The 20964-nt window shown below is 43.5% G+C and overlaps 1 protein-coding gene across 1 annotated transcript in view; it reads right to left on the bottom strand.

Annotated features, from left to right (window-relative positions):
* The window catches only part of LOC115022120 (receptor-type tyrosine-protein phosphatase N2-like), a 181074-nt gene that overhangs the window by 15061 nt on the left and 145049 nt on the right, over positions 1–20964 (bottom strand). Inside the window, exons 14-19 of the mRNA XM_029452999.1 lie at positions 19305–19502; positions 12728–12875; positions 11294–11367; positions 6019–6096; positions 3920–4039; positions 3602–3768 (exon numbers count right to left, since the gene is read on the bottom strand). Coding sequence (XP_029308859.1) covers positions 3602–3768; positions 3920–4039; positions 6019–6096; positions 11294–11367; positions 12728–12875; positions 19305–19502 — 785 coding nt within the window. The remainder of the gene's footprint in view (positions 1–3601; positions 3769–3919; positions 4040–6018; positions 6097–11293; positions 11368–12727; positions 12876–19304; positions 19503–20964) is intronic.

Raw genomic sequence — 20964 nt, 5'->3', positions numbered from 1 at the left:
GATTTGACAGCTGGAATAAAAAGCCCTTCTTGCTGTTTGGTGCTGCAATAACCACATATGAATAAACTACACCGATGGAACAAGTTGTTTCCAAACTTTACCCTGAAATGAAGAAAATGGCACTAAAGTCCTGTTTTGTTGAAACGTTGTTTTTTTAGAGAATGTAAAACTATCCCGTTGTTGTTGTTTAATATTCCACAGCAGACCGGATACATTTACATTCTTATTTCTTTCATATAGATAAAAAAAGTTGAGAGCTGCATCGAAGAACATGTTCAAAGTAAAACTTTGAAACCCTGTTCATGAAAATGCATCTACACACACATCCAGCTTCTATCTGAGCAGGAAGCAGGAAGCGTGAGCCCAGCTGGAAATCATCTCTGATTCTATTTCATGGTAATAACTCTAAATAACAATATTCAGCGGGACCATATTATGTAAAGGAACAGTGTGTGTGTGTGTGTGTGTGTGTGTGTGTGTGTGTGTGTGTGTGTGTGTGTAATCCATAATGCATCACACAGTCAAGGGAAGAAGACCTGCAGTGTTGACGCTTCGCTTTTTCTTTCCTTCTTTTTATGGTCGTTTATGTTTAGAGAGAATTTTGTGACCTCTTTGAAACTTCAAGGTAAAAAACTGCTTTTCCACATTTCAAAACATCCATCGCAGACGTGATGACAGCTGATCTCCACTGAGGAAGAACATGAGCTGTGGTTGAAAGGTCTTATTGACATTTATTACATTAGTATTTATTGACACTGAGATATGAAACGTTTTGGACGTTCTATAAGGAGCTGCCGCACGTGAATCATAAAAGAGGCCAAGAGATGGGCACACGAGCGAGAACATCCCCCTGAAAAAAAAAGAAAGAAAGAAAGGAAGTAAGAAAGCCTCATGTTCATCCTACACCCCGGCAAAATTGAAAAGTCAGAGCTCGCTGCAGACAATTAAAAGTGATGTTACCATGGAAACAGCCGGCAGAGAATCACCAACAGGCGGGGGTGTATAGGGGGGGGGGGTTGAAAGGAAACGCCCCGTTAGAGAGATTCAAGCTTGACGGAGAGCGAGAGTCAGACAGCGAGAGACAAAAGAGAGAAACCGATGGATGTCGAGGGAGAAGAAGAGAGAGATAAAGAGGGGGGGGGGGGGCAAATATGGAGTCAGACTATATCCACACTAAGCGAGTTGAAGGTGGGGCTACACTAATATTTTCAGGTTGTTCTTGTGAACACACAGTGAAATGCGTAAAGCTGGAGACGGTTTCACTGACTTTGCAACATGAGGACGATTTCTCTCTCACGCTAATTTTTACGTGTTTCACTCATTAACACAAAACGCCATTCTTACGGATCGTACGTCAACAGGTGAGGAGCTTGTAGGACTGGAAGATGCATCTGCACTCCTGAAGCACCGGCATCATTTACGATGTGCGCGTAAGAAGAACTCGCAAATGTCTTCATGAAACCATCATCACATACACTCTTTTATACGGCCGTATTTAAGTTACGTTGTTTAGACAGCTGACACAAGACGTAGTGAAGGTAGGCTAGCTTCAATTTTATATTTTCCTTTCCCATTCGTCCAGTCTAGAAACTATTATTCTAAACGGGTCCAAAACAGAAGGAATGTAGCTTAGTGTGGACGTATTCAAAGAGCAAAAGTCCAAAATCGAGAGAGACAGAAAGAAGGACATGAGAGAGAGTAAGATAGAAGGTGGGAGAGAGAAAGACAAAAGCAAGAGAGGAGGGGACGCCTGGCGAGGTAAGGGCGTGGAGGTGGGAGGAGATCGGAGGCAATCAAGCAAACCATGAGCAAGCAAAAAGGCGAGAGGTCATCTCAGGTCACCAGGCACAGCGAGGAGAGAGATGAAGGAGGGGGAAAGAAAGGGAGGAGAAGAGGAGTATACGGGTAGGGAGGGGGGGTCCACGAGGCCCCTTGGTTGCAGAGTCACAGTCTCCAATGATCACTTTTGTGACTATGCAACTGGGCTTATATTACTAGCTGCAACATCACAAAAATGACACTGGCAACCGCTAGTTAGCTGGCAAAATGGGTGAAAGGACAGAGAAGGTTTGTGAGCAATGCTTCAGCTCAGTCAGTCAGTTGTGGGTGAGGCTAAACAAAACAACAAACAAAACATGCCAACATGAGCATAAAGAAGGAGAAGATCAGCCGGTCATCTTTAAAACATCGAGGTCGGAAAAAAGGAAAGAGGGAAGGTTGTTATTGTACCACATCCACGGTAATAAAAGTGAAAAATATCTCCCTCTGCTCTCTCTTCATTGCGTCCTGACCTGGCCGCCCTGTGAGTAGAGGCAATATTTCCTAACTGATGGTGGGTGGTGACGCCCAGCAGACTCTTTTATAATAGCTGTGACCACAAGCTCTCAGTCTTGATATCTCACCTAATTGATGTGCGCCAGCAGCACGGCGGCACCGGTCCTATATATAAAAGCGAGTTTGGGTCTATCGCTCATGAAAATCCACAGTGAATCAGAGAAAAGGAGCCGGAGCGGCTCCCAACTAATAGGCAATACAGTATATCAGTTTAAAAGAGGTCGAAGGAGGGTAGCAGCTATGAAGGCGCCGGAGATAAAGGATCACTCCTGCAGAGTTCCCTCAATGCATCCTGAATTACACTGTTATCGACTGGAAAATGCCCAGGACGTTTGAAGGTATATAGATATTTCTCTGGCCGCATCTCAGGGTCACAAGTCAAAACTCCTGCAGGAGTTATTACGCTGCGAGCGAGCCACAAAGGCCACTCGAATCCTTTGTGGTTAAGGGCAAATATCTCTGTGACCTTCAATTTAACCTCCTTCACTTTCTTTTTGTTTCCAAGAAAAAAAGAAATGTTCAATAAAACCTTGTCCACAATCTTCACTCATAGATTTTACAATGTGGCCTTGTGGCATAAAAAGCTGAAAACGACTGCGGTGATTTTAGGACTTCCAGGTTCGAAATGACACTTCTGGTTTCTTTTATTCTTCTATTTCAGTTTGCAATTTCCTACATTTTTCGGAATTGCTTCAACAACCTTTAGAGGAACTTGCATGAACGAGGAGGAGATACAGAAGATCGGCCAGCAAAACATTTCCTAATTTTGCATGGGAAAGTACATTTTCAGCTCTTATCACAGAGTTCTTATGTATAAGGACTTCTTCACAAACAAAGGCTGGTTTTGTTCAACTAAAGCAAAGACAGAGTTAAATAAGACCGTAGTGACTGTCTCTTCTTGGTTTGGAAATTAATGCTGTGATCAAAGTGTATTTTCTCTCCAAAGGCCTCTTTCTAAAAGACTTTACAAAAGCCTTCTAAAACCTCAAGGCTGACTTAAGTACTTAATGTACTTCAAATGAAAAGGAGTTCTAAGAAACTCTTTAAGTAAAACCCTAAAAAGTCTCCATCACTCGCCAGTATATACGTAGAAAGCCCCTCTGAGTGGCATCTACAGAGCACTCGGTTTATTGGACGATGGTGGCATCCCTTGCTTTGATTTGTGATGGGAAGCCGGTGAGGGATCACAGTCTGCACTAGCAGCTTCTGCCGGTTGCTCTCTTGGTGCAGCAATATTTATTTTACAGTATTTAAAGGAGTTCCCTACCTGCGGAAGTCGAGCAACGTCCGGCTGGTCTCCGGGACGTTCTGGTTGAGCCAAGTCAGGAAGTGGAACTGAGTGACGGTTCGTGTCTCGTTGGTCTGCATGTTCTTAAGGTAGAAGCTACGAACCAGGAAATCGTCGCACCAGATGTGTTCGGACACCAGGTTCACCTGCGAGGACAGATGACAGGACACTGGTCAAGTTTGTACTACAATTAGTCTTCAAAGTTAGAGAAAATGTGACTGGGATTCACCAATCAACACATATAAGTTGCAGCTTCCCAACCAACCACTCAGTTCTGCTCATGCTGAGTCATTTTACCTCGTAGATGTGATACAGGTTGGATCCCTCGTCGGGCCAGTAGTGGTAGCACTGCTTCACTCCGCTCTCAACGAGAGGCGTCAGCATTACGATAACCACGCAGCCGTTCTCCCATACCATCTGCAAACAAAACACACACTCTGTAAATGCCCCATATGCCACGGCATAGGACCATCTTGAAACTGGATCTCTGTCTTTGAAGGCCTCTGGCTGGTATGTATTTGTAGGGACAAGAACCTGAACATTACTTTGTTTAGCTCTATGCTTGTAACACAATAAGTGACTGCTCTCTATCTATTCTTAAAAGGCTTGCAGACATGCGGTTTCTCAAAAGTACAGATGATACATGTTTACCTAATGTTCTTTAAAAAGTTCCAAAGTGTGTTTAAATGTCAAGCCATTTCCTAAAACTGACGTTCTTGAAATTTGTTAAGAGCTTGATTTGGACTAAAACTGTCAACACTCCACAAAGTGTGTCCGCTCTCACCCACTCGCTTGGATATTGGTCCATGATCAGTTTAAAGTTTGTGTTTTGGAAGGGTCGATGTGTCTGTTTTGGTGGTGGGGTGAAAATTAAATCTTAGTTTGAAACCAAACGCTTGAAGACATGTTAACAGCGTTTCAATCTTCGGTAACAAATGAGCAGCAAGACAATAAGCGTTGTGGCAGTAAAAGTAATTGCCATCGAGGCGGTTCTCTCCACCAACTGGGTCGAGACTCGGCACGCGGTCGTATTTTTCCTGCTGCCTCTCATATTCTCTCAGACGGAGGGTGGGCTGGCTCTGGAGATCCATTCGGCTCTGACCAGAGGTAACAGAGAGCCGTTAATGGAAGCCATAAAACAATACCGCTCTGACATCATCGTGTTAGATAATCAAGATGGCCGCACCTGCAGTTGGGTCAGCAGCGCCACCACACCTTGCTGGAGATTTACCCGATATTAATTGCGGCTGGCTTTGAATTACTGCAACTCGACACACACTCCACCCGGCCCCCACTGCTCCCCTGATTGGTCTCGTGGATCTAAAGATGTGACGGTGTACTTTTTCTATGAGAAATGGAGTTAATTCGCTTTAGCTGACTGGTGCTGGGACGACAAGTTCCCTCTTTTAAATCTTGCGGTTTGTGAAAATGCTAATTTAATTCAAAGTGCACACTATGCTTTTTTTCTAAGATTTGCAGTGCTTAACATCACACAGGTCCGTGTTCTGTAAGCTGGACATCGTGGAATATGTCCCTTCAGTACTCTGCTTGAAGACGCCTCAGCAGAATCCTGATGAACATTTTGCGTAATGTGATGCATGTGCTGCATATACCGCTTCTGATTAAGGAGGCTGATAAGTTAAATTAATTGTTCCACAACACAACAAGAAGGCTTGTAAAGCACAGAGGGGCCATTTAATGAAGCTCAGATTAATGCACCATGTGCAGCCGTTCTGGTCTGACAATTTTAGACATCATGTACTGGATACTATGTAAATACATACTATCTGTATACCCTGTATATATATATATATATATATATATATATATATATATATATATATAGACATATATATATAGGAATAACCCTCAAGGATAAGTGGATATAGCTAATAGATGGATAATGGAAGACCTTTCTCTCTGGATGGTTACCAGAAGAACTAGGACATGCAGCAAGGACAGAACTTGTTTGACAAGGGGACCTTTCCTTCCCACACACACACACACACACACACCCCTCCCTTGGCCACAATAGTTTATCGATCCCCTGGCTCCAGATTCAAACCTAATCCGACATCTGGGACAGTGGGGAAAAGTGTTTGCCGTCCCCTGTGACAATGTGTCGCACTGTAGAATAGCGTGTGTGTGTGTGTGTGTGTGTGTGTGTGTGTGTGTGTGTGTGTGTGTGTGGTGGTAGTGGTGGCAAAGGTGTTGCTGTGCAGTGAGCATGATGGTGAAGGAGAGATTAATAACGACATCTACAGAACAAGCTAATCTCCCGTGTGGCTCGCTGCACTAATAAAAATTGGCTAACTCTTGTTAAAGAGAGGAAAACGTATTGATTTTTGTTTGTGAGTGTGTGTGTGTGCATGTACTGTGTGTGTGTGTTTTTTTACCTGCCAGAAATCAGCCACAGTGGAGGGCAGAGGGCCTTGAGTGGCGATGTAGGCCGGGTTCCTCGGATCATGATCCATCTGAGCGGAGAGGAAGAAGGAGAAAAGGTTAGAAACGTTGACTGAAGTCAAGCTCCCTTTTTACACAATTCATGTTTTTATCAAATATTCAGGCTAAAGTTCCAAGGCCAGAACATTTCACTGAAGTTACTGCAGCTTTGAGAGAGTTGGACAACCTCAAAAGCAAAACTTTAGAAATGGAGGCTCCTTCACCTCAACATACAGCGGTGCAGAGATGAGTAAGGAACGCAGAACGGTGGCTCAAGCATTACTAACCAACGTCGTTGCAAAACCTCGTCATTGACCTCCAGATCCTTTTGTCTCATTCTCTTTTTAAAAGAAATGCATTTGTAATAAGATATGTGAACTTTTGCCAGATAATATAACACCTTTTTCTGCTCTTATAATTAAAAGCTGGAAGCTTCTTGGTACAACTTCTTCCTTAACTTAATGGAAATTCTGGAAACGTGAGGTGAATTAGCGAAGAAGTGATTGACACCCCTGCAAATTACCATGCAAATTCTTTACGGTAAATGTAGTAATTGGGAAGCACCAATTTAGCTGGAAGCAATTACAGAGAGAAGACAGATAATTGCTGGGGTATTTCCTGCACACAAAACTGTCTTTAATGGTCCTCTGTTCCCTTTATGAATGCTAAACAATAATGCACTTCTCATGAACTTAAAATGTCGGGTCTAAGCGAGAGAGAAAATGTGACATGGTGGCAGGGAGTGCTCATTAAAACATCCCCGACTGGAATTGCATCATAGTAAAGGAATAGTTGGAGGCAGAAGTGCACCAAGACGTGGAAGGCTTGCTGGCCAGAGGGTTACACCTACTAACGCCACACAGTGTGTATCAAGTCTGGCTGTTTGTCGTGCATTTCAATTCAAATAAATCTGATGCATGTGCATGGGAAGTAGTGAGCATACGATAAAGGAGACTTGGATTTACTGCACGTTCATGTACAAATAGTCATTTTGGAGAAGTATTCCTTCAATAACTTTTTTATTTTTTAAAGCCCATACTGGTCAAAATCAAGAGACATGAGGTCATAATGGGATTAATCAAATTTCCCACTGACATGTCTTCAGTATTGAGGCCTAGAAAATAGAGAAATATCGACCTGGAAGGAATTTGAAACAAATACCAAACGTCCAAACTGATCCAGAGTGTTAGCGTCGAGGAAATGAAAGAGCAGGGAGGACGGAGAAGGAGGAACAAATTGACATTGATAAATCAAGAAAGACAACAAAGAGAGAGATTGTAGAGAAAACAGCTGATGAGGGACGAAGGTGGAAAAGATAAAAGGAGAGAAAGACGAAGCAGAGACACTGTGAAGATGAAAAGATGAAGACAGAGAGGAAGACTTTCTTATCCCTCCGTCTCCTCGTCAGTCTCTGTGGACACAGGCTTCCCCACATCTCAAGGTGTCTCCAGAATTAAAGCCTGCCATTAATGACAGAGGACATCTGTCTTCCTCTCACACACACACACACACACACACACACACACACACACTCCTCCCTTCTTAATAAGGGACAAAAGTGTAGGATGTGACAAAAGCAATTATCCGTAATTGTATTTCTGTCTTTTCTTTGGAAGGAACGAAGGAGCACAATTGTGTGTGTACACCCGGTGTGTGTGTGTGTGTGTGTGTGTGTGTGTGTGTGTGTGTGTGTGTGTGTGTGTGGTGTGTGTGTGTAACTGCAGACAAAATGGCACTGGTAAACTGCTAGTTTGAGCAATTAGGAAATAAAAATAACTTCCTACTGTTCTCTCTGCTTTTATCTTCTTTAAACTGCCGTTTCTTTCTGCTCTTCTGCGGTCTCCATTTGTCGCCGATATGTTTTTGTCATCTATTGATTGACAACCAACCTTTACAATATCTTGAGTTGACAATAGTGTGCATGAAAGTGACTTTCCTCTTCATATTTTCCATTATGTTTCTCTTAAGTGCTACAAACGGCCATTACAGTGTGAAAACATCTCAGCAGAAGAGATATCAAAACCTAGAAAACCCAAATTTGTTTTTGGTAAGGTCCATAAACTGGTAGAGAGACGCAGGTTGGACCTTCTGTTTGTACAGAAATTTGACATTTAATCCAAACTTTATGTGGTTATTTTTTTATATCACCACTTGTGGTGTCTAGTCTCAAATTTGTTTCACAAACTGGGATCTTATTACAGCACTGAGACGTGTGAATCATTCCGTCACCATAAAGGAAAGACCAATGGTTTTTTTGAGCACCTTTAAAACTTTTCTGACAGTTTAATCCATAAAGTGAAGTTAATTCGAATTAGCAACATTATCTACCAATGAAAGTTTCATTAAAACACACTAATGAGCTTCTGGTGCAATTAGTTTGAATGCACACAATATGGCTGGCAGTATTTTCCATTTTCTTCAGTGACTCTTTTACACCCTAATGAAAAAAAAGTCAATTTAACTGTCAATAAAATCTGTGGAACTGATTTAAACTCGGCGCTATCGTTACACGACGTGCATCAGAATGAGCGTACGTGTGTGTGACTGTGTGTATGCATGATTGAGTCGTACCTGACTGATTGATTATGTCTTAGGAAGTGTGTGTGTGTGTGTGTGTGTGTGTGTGTGTGTGTGTGTGTGTGTGTGTGTGTGTGTGTGTGTGTGTGTGTGTGTGTGTGTGCCTAAGTGTGTGAGGAGACTACTGAGTCTGTTTTGGAGTAATTGTGTGTCTACTAAAGGAGAAAGTGAGTGATGGGTTGTTGTTTGTGAGTAAGTTTGTGAAACTGACTGATTATGTGCGGACATTGTTTATTAGCGAAAGAGGACGAACATGGTTTCTTGACTTGGAAGCGCGCTTCAATTTTACTACCCAATGAAATCTACAGAAAGGTGGGACATTTGTGGTAACTGGGTATAAATGTACAGGCAGGAAAAAACACTTGTACTTATTTTTATCTAAGATTTGTCTGGTAAACATTTATCTGTTAGCTTGGATTATCTTTTTATTTTGCGTTCTTAGGACCTTTTAGGACCTTGCTTTTTAGGACCTTGCTTTTTAGGACGTTTCTTGTATGAGGGGCATCATCAGAAGGTGTACAAACCAAAATCTCTCAGGTGATTGGATCAACTCGCCGTCATTGTGTTGCTTTGGGTTTTAAAACAATGTAATGCTTGGTCTGAAACTACCTGACACCTTCTTCAAATTCAAAACGATCCTCATTGCCTACTTTTACTAAGTCATAGTTTATTGTCCCGTTGGACGAGTTCGTGCGAGGAGTTTTAATTCCTGGATGATCGAACAGTTCAGGTTCAGAAGGTAGGAACCAAACCAAACGTCTCTCCATGTTGGGAGTTTGGATGTGAAGCTAATGACCTCAAACCGTAAAACAAACAATCATCATCTAAACATCCTACACAGCCTGCGTGTTGGTTCAGCCTCCAGCTGCTGGTCTCAATTAAATCTCAGTGGGTGCTTTCCAGACGAATATCTAATGAGAAACTGAGCATGTTACATTTAGAATGGCTGTGCAAGGCTTTAATTATGCTCTTTAGCTAATTCGTGTTACCCTTACTTTAGCTAACCCAGGCGACAACATCTGGTTGATTTAATGACGAGTGTTCATGCAGTTTTGAGGTTTTTAGATAACACACAGCTGTACTGCTAAATGATAGTGAAGCGATCCTTGCTTTGTTCAACCTTTTCTTCATATGTGTATGTGAGACTTTTATGACATAAAAACGTCACACACAGGTTACTGGGGTGTTGGCAGGCAGCTCATAGGGGATCACAAGGTCTAGAAGGACATTGACAGGTGAGGTCTAGAAGGACATTGTGTGTGTTATGATGCAGCGGGAACATTGCCCTCTGATCAGAGTCTTGAAAGAGTCAAAGCCTTCAGTTTACATTAATATGTTTCATAGACTCAGAATTCCTTATATGGTATCGCAAATGTCTTGTTTGTCTGCTGAGCAGCGTCTGTTGGACTGGCTGCATGTTTGTGACGTCTTTCTTTACTGACATTTGTCCTTACTGTGGATTTAAAAGTTTTGCATTATGATGTTTTAAAATCAAAAAGAAGTTGTGAAGTTTGTGAATGGACGTCAGCAAAACTAACACGTCTGTATAAAATTATACTGGCGAGGAAAATGTTTTACGTTTTTACGTGTGAGGGGAAAACAAATAGTCAGCAGAGGAGGTTCCTTAAATAACCTCAATGTGTAGCGTACATTCACATACATTCATTCTTTAATGTGTGTGTGTGTGTGTGTGTGTGTGTGTGTGTGTGTGTGTGTGTGTGTGGGAGGTGAGAATGTATGCACAATTTTCACGTTTGAGTGTGTGCTTTAACATGTCCGTGTCTGCACTGTATGTCATCTGTGTGTGTGTGTGTGTGTGTGTGTGTGTGTGTGTGTGTGTGTGTGTGTGTGTGTGTGTGTGTGTGTGTGTGTGTGGGCGAGCATGCATGTTTGTGTGTGTGTGTGTTTCTTTGCGTATGCGTGGGTACATGTGTTCCAGCTGTTTTTGTATTTGTGGCATTTGACAGGGTTGCTCCTTTGTTCCTGCGTAGTTTTGATTCCTTCTCACTCTCTCACACACACACACACACACACACACACACACACACACACAGCCACTTCTTGGTGTGACGCCCAGATTTGAAATGCATAACGTTTCTGTTGCTTTTAATGGAATACCACTGTGTCTGCCTCGGGGGAAACGTACACCTACTATTCCAACACTGGTTTCCAAATTGATACACTCACTTACTGAACTCACACACTCCCCCCCCCCCCTTCCTACGGGCTGTTTTGCTGTTTAAAACTGCGCCGCGCCAAGCAAAGGCCTCGGCAAGTCGAGCGCACCATAACAGTAAACACAAACTAGTGACAAATTAGCATAACCCAAGGTCAAAAACAATCACTTCCCAAGACCCCACAGATCAATTTCGTTTTTACAAATGAGAAGCGAGCAGAGAGCCGCGCGCATGTCCTTTCCCACGCCTTCCCCGGGCGAATGCTCGCCTGGGGTGTTTGCTGTAAAACAATCATTAATATTCATGGTGCAGAACATACACACTGGCTGCCGCTGAAGCTAAGCAAGCGTTGCATCAAAATTTATATTGTACAACGGTAGGCTGCCTTTGTTCCTGTGAAGCCCTGTGGGGACTGAGGGAGCCGGGCGGCGCGGCGGTGTGAAGAACACAGTTAGAATGCAGAGGAGGGACTTACGATCGGGCTGGCATTGATGTAATCAGAGTTGCCTTGGCTGTTCTCCACCTTCAAGGTGATTCTGGAGTGATCATCTGGAACACAAATGGAGGAATTCAGAACATTTTTGCTCAATTGCTGTATTAACGACACCGCAATTAGATGAGCTATCTGTTACATTTAAAGGAATCTCAGTGCAAAGTGTGTCCATCACTCCAAAGAGTTTATTCCCTGCCCGTATGTCAAGGTTGTTCTCAGCTCAGAGTAGAGCTAGTTCTAAGTATCTATCTAGTTTCATGACGGGGATTAAAAAGCACCAGGAGACTTGTTTGAGATATCCCCTGATGTTCTTTGATTCTCCTCAGATAATTGATCGATGTCTGTCTAGAAAGCACCTCCAACAACTCAACACCAGTCAGACGCTCACCGGGGAGATCACTAGATGATTGGAGCAGACAAGGGTTGACTTCTGAAACTCTGGTGGGTCCAACTCATGTTGTCGGGCCAAGCTTTGATTGAATAAATGGGGATCGGAAAGCTTCAGAATTCTTGGAGAAATGTTCATCTCTCTATCTTTAACTCAGTTTAAGAACATTGAAGCAGACATTCAACATTGTAGAGATGTATGTGTATGTGCAGCTGTCGATGGAAGACGCAGAATGCATTCAGGAGTTGGATCGGACACCTTCAGGACGACGTGTCCCTGGTAAAATCCTCTATTCTGTACATCCCTCACTTAACGAGCAGAACTCTGTGAAGTCTGCAGAAATAGTGGAGGAAAAAAAAACAGTTCTGAATTTCTTTTTCCCGGAGAAGCCAGTGGTGCTTCAAATAGGAAGCACAATTTATTCCTGACAAACTGCTTTCCCTGCTGACAACCTGGATTTCATTAAGCCTGGCCCGGTGGAGAGAATGGAAAAGCACTTTTTTAGATGGGCTATTTCCACAGAAGCTTAGAAATTTTAATCATTGATGAGGTCGGTGCAGGAGAGCTTTAATAGAAAACTAATTTACAACCCTTCTGCTCACTGCATCTGCTCCGGGTTTCTGATAATAGAGGCCGGGCTGAGGATATAAGGGTGGTGTTGTCGAAAAAGGTGGTGAGAGTAATTCTCTCGTGTTTTAAAGCGTCTGACATCAGGAGTTGTATTCTGGCTCCACTCAGAAATGAAGGGTTGTCTGCCCTCCGTCGGGGAAGAGTTATCCTGCTACATGCGCTGCTCTTCTCTCGTATACTGAACTTTACAGCGTTTGTTCGGTCATTAAAGTCACGCAAAACTGTTCATTGAAAACCCATTTTTCAATCGTCCACTTGAGTTTTCAGAGGATGTGGCGATAAAAGGTCTCCCCAGTCGTAGGACCGGCAGATATTGAAGCAGTAGCTCGTCTTCCTAGATACTGATTACTAACCAAACTAAGTAACAGAGAGTCAAGACAAGAAACTAAATCACTTACATGCCACAACAGCAGTGGAACGGTTCTTCTTGGTGTTGCCATCCTTCAGGCCGCTGGTGCAGGTGTTGGGTTCGGCCTGATAGGCACACAGCGCCTCCCACTCCTTCTCCAGCCGGTCCTTGTTCTTCATGTGATCCTCCATGTAGGACTGAAGGCAAAGAGAGAGAGAGGAGATACGGTGAGGAGAACAGTAAAGTGTGCGTGTACTCTATACCTCTTTCACTACCAACATTACACTGTGAAGCTTCTGCCTCAGAATCCGGTGCATTATGAGCCTTGTGGTCCTTCCAAACTTCAGTCTTTGGACCACCCTCTGATACTCCAACGGTAGAATTATATGGAGATGTTATTAAACCGTGTATGAGCTCCCATATGCATGTTCTACTTATTTCATTAGTTGCACCAAAGCCATGTTAATCATAGTGCTTATCAATGTGATGTACTCTCTGCCTGACGATCACCTGCCATCCAGTGCTCGTGATGAAGGAAGACAGTGTGGCTTTAACTGTCTGCAGATGAACTTGGCACACACGACCACGAGGACGGTTATTAACCGAGGTTAGTGATAATCTGATGGTGAACGCTGTAACTTTGTTTTTCAGCAGCCTTGAAAATATAGTCCGATGGTCCGATGGTTTGTAATGGATGAGGGAACGAAATGAGCTGGTGTGGTTCTGGAAATGGCTCCAGCGATGATTTATGATGGCAGTTACAAATGGGGCCGATCTTAATCGGAATTAGCTTCCAAAAAAGTCCTAATGGCGTTCTGCTAAAATGAGAGGAGTTTGTTAAAAATGGAAGACGGCGCGGACAGAGGCCCGCTGGAAGATAACGGAAGAAGCGTCTCGATCAGATGCAGATATGTGCTTTTATAATATGTGCCTACACACTCTACACACTCTACACACGCTACACACTCTCTACACACTCTACACACTCTACACACTCTACACACGCTACACACTCTACACACGCTACACACTCTACACACTCTACACACGCTACACACGCTACACACTCTACACACTCTACACACGCTACACACGCTACACACTCTACACACATGCAGCAGGTCAGGTGTGTTTGTTAGTCTATTAGGGAGCTTAACAGGCTCAGTGTTGAACAGCAGGCTTCACCTCTTCACAGCGGCATTGTGTAAAGCTGAAAGCACACACACACACACACACACACACACACACACACACACACACTAAGTGTAATTCTAGCCTTTCCGTGTTGTAGTGTCAGCTATCTATTATATTTGCTTCAGAGCGGCTAAAAGCAGCTATGATGTAACAGGAAGCTGCGAGCTGCGACCCTCTACCTGCACACAGACGCTTATCAACAGCAGGAGGCCTGAATCCTTCAAAAGACACACACACACACACACACACACACACACACACACACACACACACACACACACACACACACATGAAAAGAAAATGCACATACACACGTTTAAAGTACAATCCACACAAAAAGGTTTTTATAAGGTCACATACACAAAAGATACAGACACCCACACACACACACACGCTCACACAAATCACACACACACACACACACACACACACACCCACACACACACACACACACACACACACACACACACACACACACACACACAGTCCCACATCAGATGTCCCACCACCACCCTCTACCCCCAACCGTCTCTCCCTCTCTAATACCAGAGTAATAGGGTTTTGTGGCTGTGTAAAGGGATTACTGCAATCCAATCAGGAGGTCTGCGATCACCATGTGTCGACCAAACACTGAATAATCCCCTTACAGTGGGGGGGGGGGGAGATTTACAGCTGCCCAAGGTGCTCAATAAAAAATAAAACGCCTCGCAATAACACTCTGCCCAAATCGCCATTGTGGCTCTGACGCACCATCTCTGAGCACCTGTAGGAAACGGCAGCCGCATGGGAGGTGATGTAATGCAGCGGCCATTTTGGCTCGACGGCAACGAAAGTGTGCACTCAGCAGGACAGTACACTTATTATACAGCTACAGTAAGTACTATATATAACTAGACTATAATCAATGCTTCATAAATATAATCCGTTATTATAGATTAAAGTACCTTTAAGCAAAGAGATTAAAAAATCGCTTGTAAAAAATGTGTTTTTATAACTTAGTGTCACCTTGGTGATTCTGCACTACATTTCCCAGAAGCCACCTGCCAATTTCACAGTTTGTGATGCACTGAAACTATTTGCTTGGATTTGGATGACAAAAGTTATTTTTATTCATTCCAAGAGGAAATTTAGGAAATAAAACATAAGATAAGATCACTCTTGTGTTTAAATTCAGCCGTCGATATGTTTGTGTCACTTTAACACGAGACAGGAGAAAGTGAAATCCACAGTGTTTGGAGTACATTCGCTTGAAGAATTCAGTTATTTTAAAACACATTTGTGCTCTTTTTGTATCGGCATCAATTCAGATAAAGGTCTCATTTCTGAATTCTCCAACAAACATGTAATCCATCATCGTCCACCACGTCGTGTCTTCACTTTAGTTAAAGCCTGACATCATCCTGACACATGAGTCTTCCCGTTCTCCACATAGCCCTGCGCCCTCTCACACCCCAGCTGCTCTGCTGGTGAGCCACCAAAACCACCACAAACTCCCAGCACAGTTAATCTTAAAGGAGGCTCTCGCTGCAGCATAATCTATAACACTTACTTTGCCAGCAACAAAAGACAAGATAATGTGCTTTATATATAGAGTACTCTAATCCTCTTAAGACACAAGCAGAGAGGGTGTAGGGGGAGGAGGCGGGGGTGCATTAACTTAGATGGTGAAAGCTGCTCCTCAAATTAAAATCAGTGGGTGGATGATGACATGGAATTTGCTCGGGTTTACGAAAGGCAATTAATTATTTGGGAGTGTTGGCGGGAGGGGTGGGGCCGCAGCTCATCAGCCTTCACGTTATTCTTTTCTTCACCCCTGATTCTTTATTAATCGTTCAACAGTTGGCTCACACGAGTGCACGGCAGGGCGCTAGATGAAATATTTGCTTTTCCACGGCGCTCGACTCGCTTTGTGATGGATTTGGTCTCTCGCTGAGAAAAAAAATAGATTTTCCCCCAAAAAACACTGGGTCGCAGTTCTGTTGCTATGAAACTCTGCTCGGTCTCTCGTCGACATCACGACGTGAATCTGAAATGAGCTCGCTTGTAAGTGTGAATATATTTGTAAAACTGACAGCTAGAGATGCTAAAGAAAAATATGAGCAGTAACAAATAGGCATTGTTTGAAATTACGGGAAGAGAAACAGACAGGAGGAGGAGGAGGAGGAGGAGGAGGAGGAGGAGGACACGTTCAAAGGAACCAACAACTGTGCAACGATGCAAAGAAACGTGAAGACGTGTAAAATGAAAGGAAGAACGAGCGAAGAACGGAGAAGAAGTAAAATATTGATCGTTAAAAAACTGATGCAATAAAGAAACAGAAAGGACATCGTGGAAGATCATTAGTTCAGAAAATGACTAAAAGAAAACATCAAATTAGCAACGAGATGCAGGAAAACTAATGAATAAAAGATGGAGGACGGATGAAAAGAGGATAAAGATACTAAAGAGGATAGTTTGTAGGAGGTAAAAGACATTAAATAGCAATTTCCCACATTGTCAGTGTTATGTGAAAACCCTCATAACTCCAATTTTAGTTCCTTCCATCTTTTAGCTTCTGCAGAAAGTTCACGTCCTTCTGTGCAAGAGAACTACGTGACCTTTGGGCTCTGGAAGGCTTCCAGAACCCTGTGGATATATATATATATATATATATATATATATATATATATATATATATATATATATATATATATATATATTGTGGTCCAGTAAAAATCAAGGATTGCTTTTTATGAGAAGCTGGCGTTATGTAACGTTCCCCTCTGCTGTCGAATGTTTTTATTGTTGGAGGACGAAGACAGTCTGGACCAATCAGAGCTGCAGTTCACCGGCTGCACGGACGCTCACGCGCTCAGTGTCTGCGTTCCTCCAGCACATTAACATGTCCAGTAGCGGCTGGTATTTAACAGGAGAGACGTGCAGCTGCGTTGACATCACATTAACTAAGAGTCGCACATTATCACTGAATGGCGTTGATGAGCATCCTGTGACTAACTGCTGCAGACTCCTCTCTGCTCATTCAGCTTTAATTCCTGACTTCTCGTCAGCACAGTCGGCACCTAATGTGCATTTGGAGGTTTCCTGGGTGTGATGTGTATATATTCAATGTCATCTCATCTCATGCAGCTATAGTCGCATGTGAATCTCTGCTTTCTCATATTGATCATAATCACAGCTTTAGCAAATCAAACTTTACCCCAAATCAGTGACGCTTGTCATTTGCTGTTTCTATCTACGACATCTCAATCTACATCTGTGCTGTGGATTAAAACTGCTCTGATATTGAGTAACACACACACACACACACACACACACACACACACACACACACACACGCGCGCGCGGTTGGATCAGTCCAACAAGTCTTCAGGAACTCTTGGCTTCACCATCGCCATGATCTTTCCCCGAACCGTACGCTCGCACGATGATACTTCTTCTTTAATGGCAGTGGGTTGGGTTAGACTGTGACACACGGTTTGGACTGTAACAACCTCACGCTGCTTCTGCTTCCTTTGAGGAAGAAGAATTTGCAGATTGATTAAAACATTGTTTATCTCTGTGGTGACTCCGCTCCCTGAAGACGAGCAGATCCACAACAAACGGCAGAACCTCTGGTAGGAACAGATTGCTGACGGATCTGACTCGTGTTTGTAGTATTCGTCACTTTTATCGTAGATAATAAAACGTGTGATCAGAACTGTCGTCGGCACATGTCGGCTGTTCTCCACAGAGGAAGACGGCGTGTTGGATTTAAGGGTAATTAATATTAATCTGAATAAAGTTGGAGTCCAAAGAAGAAGCTTTCACTTGATTGAAGGTTTGATTGTTAATGTCGAGTGGAAAATGTCTTTCAGAACTTTGGAGAGGACTTAAGTGGAATATCAGCAGTCAGGGATAAATTCATCTCCATCACCTACACAGAGTATTAATCATCACGAGCACATCAGACCTGTCCCGTCCTCACATTCACATATCGGTCTCTACATTATAACACATTCAGTAATCACTCAGACCAAACTGTGGCCCACACACACACACACACACACACCAAACCAATCCTTAACAAAACACGAGCCACACTTCATCTCCTCTCATCTTAGTGGAAGTGACGCCGCCTCCGCTGAGACAAAGCACGTGAAGTTCAGACCTCGCCGTCTCAAGAACTCTAAATCTATTTCCATCCATATGTGACCGTGGCGCATCAAACGCCGTGCATCGCATCCTGCTGTGGCTGCGTTTGCCAAATAAACACTTTTGGCAGGATGGTGCGTTCGTGTAAAACAACAGAGCCGCTCTCTGCAGAGGCACGGGGCTGCAGAGGGAGTCATTCCTCCTCAACACAACTCTGGTGCAAATCTCAGGGGTAATTAGTATCTTTGTGCCTATTGAACACATGAAACAGCGCGCTCTGTCACATCTCGCCGGCAGCTTCATAATGCATGGAGGGAGAGAGAGAGAGAGAGAGAGAGAGAGAGAGAGAGAGAGGTGGGGGCGGGGGTGGGGATGAGGAGGTGGTGGGTGGTTGAAGTGAATAGCTATGTATTGCAATTACGAAGGCGCTCTGCAAGAAGCGACCGAGGTTCAATAGAGATTTCCACGGGCAGGATAGAAGAGGGGGAGAGGGCGGCCTATAGAAACAGTGGGTGTAATGAGATGCACAGGAACGCAACAAAAAGACAAGAGAGAAGAAGAAGAAGACGAGAAGATGAGAGGAAGAATAGAAATGTGTACACCGATTGTGACGAGATGAATGGTTTTAAGAGAAGTAGGTGATGTTTTGGATAACAAAGGGAAGTAAAAGAATGGCCCACAGAGGTAATAAAGATGCTGTAGGACTATGAGTTCTATATTATGAGTTCTATAAGCTTCTCTTCTTGCACAGTGATCATTGAAATGAATCATCAGTATTTAGTAAACGACTTGTTATTGGGGGATGAACTCAGCCTGATAATCAGACTGAATTTCTTTCACTTAATTATTCAGTCTGACCTCATTTCCCTGTAAACCAATTTCTTCTTGGGATTAGGGAGGTGTTTTGTTTTGCTCCAACCGTTTAGCAGAGAGGGACATATTCATCGCAGCTAATGTCCTTTTAAATCAACACGGAAGATGTGATGCTTCCTGAGAGCACTTCTCTCCAAACAAGTATGTCGATTTAAGAGTTTCTGCATCTCATCCATGCAATTCAACATTTCCGTGCACGGTTGTTTCACTACGGGAGGAGTTACCTATTGGAACATCTGAAAAACACTTTGTTTACGAGTGAAATCCTTCCTCTAAGTATTCTTTCTGTCTCTATGTATTCCATAAAGTCAGAATTTCTCAGCAACTCAACAGTATGGGACGTGGGTGGATTAGATTTACACTGATTCAGTCTGGACACACACACATTTGAAAGTCTTTGCAGGATTCTGTGCAGACTTGAAACTCACCAGTATCATGTGACCGGTGGAGATGTCCATGTTGGAGTGTGCCGGCTCTTCGCTCCAGGAGGAGATGCTGCTCCGGGCCGAGGGGCTGACGGCCGGACCGCCGTCGCTGAACTGAGACGACACGCTGTTGATCCTGGAGGAGATGGGCTCCGGGCGCTCGGCCGGAGGTTTGACCGCCATGCGCTGCCGACAAAGCTCCTGCGGGAGGGAAGGCGGGGAACAGATGAGCCACTGATGTCAGGTTGGGAACATGGAGCCAGAACATTTTCTCTTGAAGTATTTCAACATCATTTACAACGCCAGGAATCTAATCCCTTCAAAGGGAATGAAACACTTACACTTGGCAGCTCGGGTGCAAGAAAACAACACACATAAGAAAAATAACTTTGTCCACAGCGAGTGTTTTTATTCAGGCTCAGTTCAGCCTCCGCTGACCCCGTTTCACTTGGATGAACGTAAGAAGTATGAGCTGCTGCTATGTGGAGGATTGATGGCTTGTAGGTTTTGCTTTGTGTGTTGCCACGCTGCAGATCCCACCATGTGTTCACCGTCACGTTCTGACTACAGACAACATTTCTTTCTGCAACTAAACAAAGAAAACAGCTGGAAACGGAGGATTTTGCACAAATGTGCCTCATAGAACGATAAATGCTGCTTTTAGTGATATTATCTCTACAAATGTTAAAATGCAGATGAAGCCTCGGAGTCTTACTGCTCATGCAATGAGCTTCATTAGTTCTACCCACTAATATGAAGTCCCTGGCTCACAGTGACACACTGATGTCACATGACTCAGTCACACCTGCATGATTTGATCAGGAGGTTATTGTTCCAACCTTTGTTAAGAGAACCGCTGAAGCTCCTCTGATCGATGGAGAACTGTCTGCAACTACAGATGAGATTATCGTTCTTGAGTCGACGCAGAACCTTAATAATCATGTTTGCCCTCAAACACTGGGGAGTTGTCGTCTTGGCAAGACATTTTCTCTTCATAATGCATAAATACAAAGTAAAATGGAGGGAGGATCGAGGCAACAGCAAATAATATGTTCTGACCTTCATGGAAAAGAACATTCAGTAAAGACATAACAGTAAAAGCGTTATGTAACGTCCACCTCCTTCCAGGGTATCGGTGGAGAACAGAAAGCCTTCCCTGGATGAATACAAACTTTAGAAAAGCTTTTGGTTCAGTATGCCAGTCAGTGTCTCAGCAGCAAATACAATATCTTCATTCAGACGCCTGAGCAACTTTCATTTTCTGTCTGCTGGAGACGTGACCACAATGTTGACACCATGTCGGAGCTTTCCCTCCAATGTGAACGAGCCCCAGTGAACGTCTGTCCCGCTTCATACAGGAGACAACCATCATTCTAGGACTATAGAGCCCGATGGGACAACTCATCCCTCAACAGCTCATCCTAAAGGGGACATCCGATAGTTCTCGAGACATTTTACCGACTAACTGATCGACCGATACTGCCATCCTGTCTAAAACTCCCAAAATGCAATGCACAAATGCTCACTCGGGTTGAAAATGTCCATCACATGCACCAATGTGACGATTACATCAATATGTTAGATCAACACGCCCTGCAGTAAGACGATAATCTTTACCTTCCCAAGTCAAGATAGTCAAGATAAATATGTGATTGCGTGCGAT

Source organism: Cottoperca gobio, chromosome 17, assembly GCF_900634415.1.
Source record: "Cottoperca gobio chromosome 17, fCotGob3.1, whole genome shotgun sequence".
Lineage (NCBI taxonomy): Eukaryota > Metazoa > Chordata > Actinopteri > Perciformes > Bovichtidae > Cottoperca > Cottoperca gobio.
This window is presented reverse-complemented; position numbering and strand designations above follow the sequence as displayed.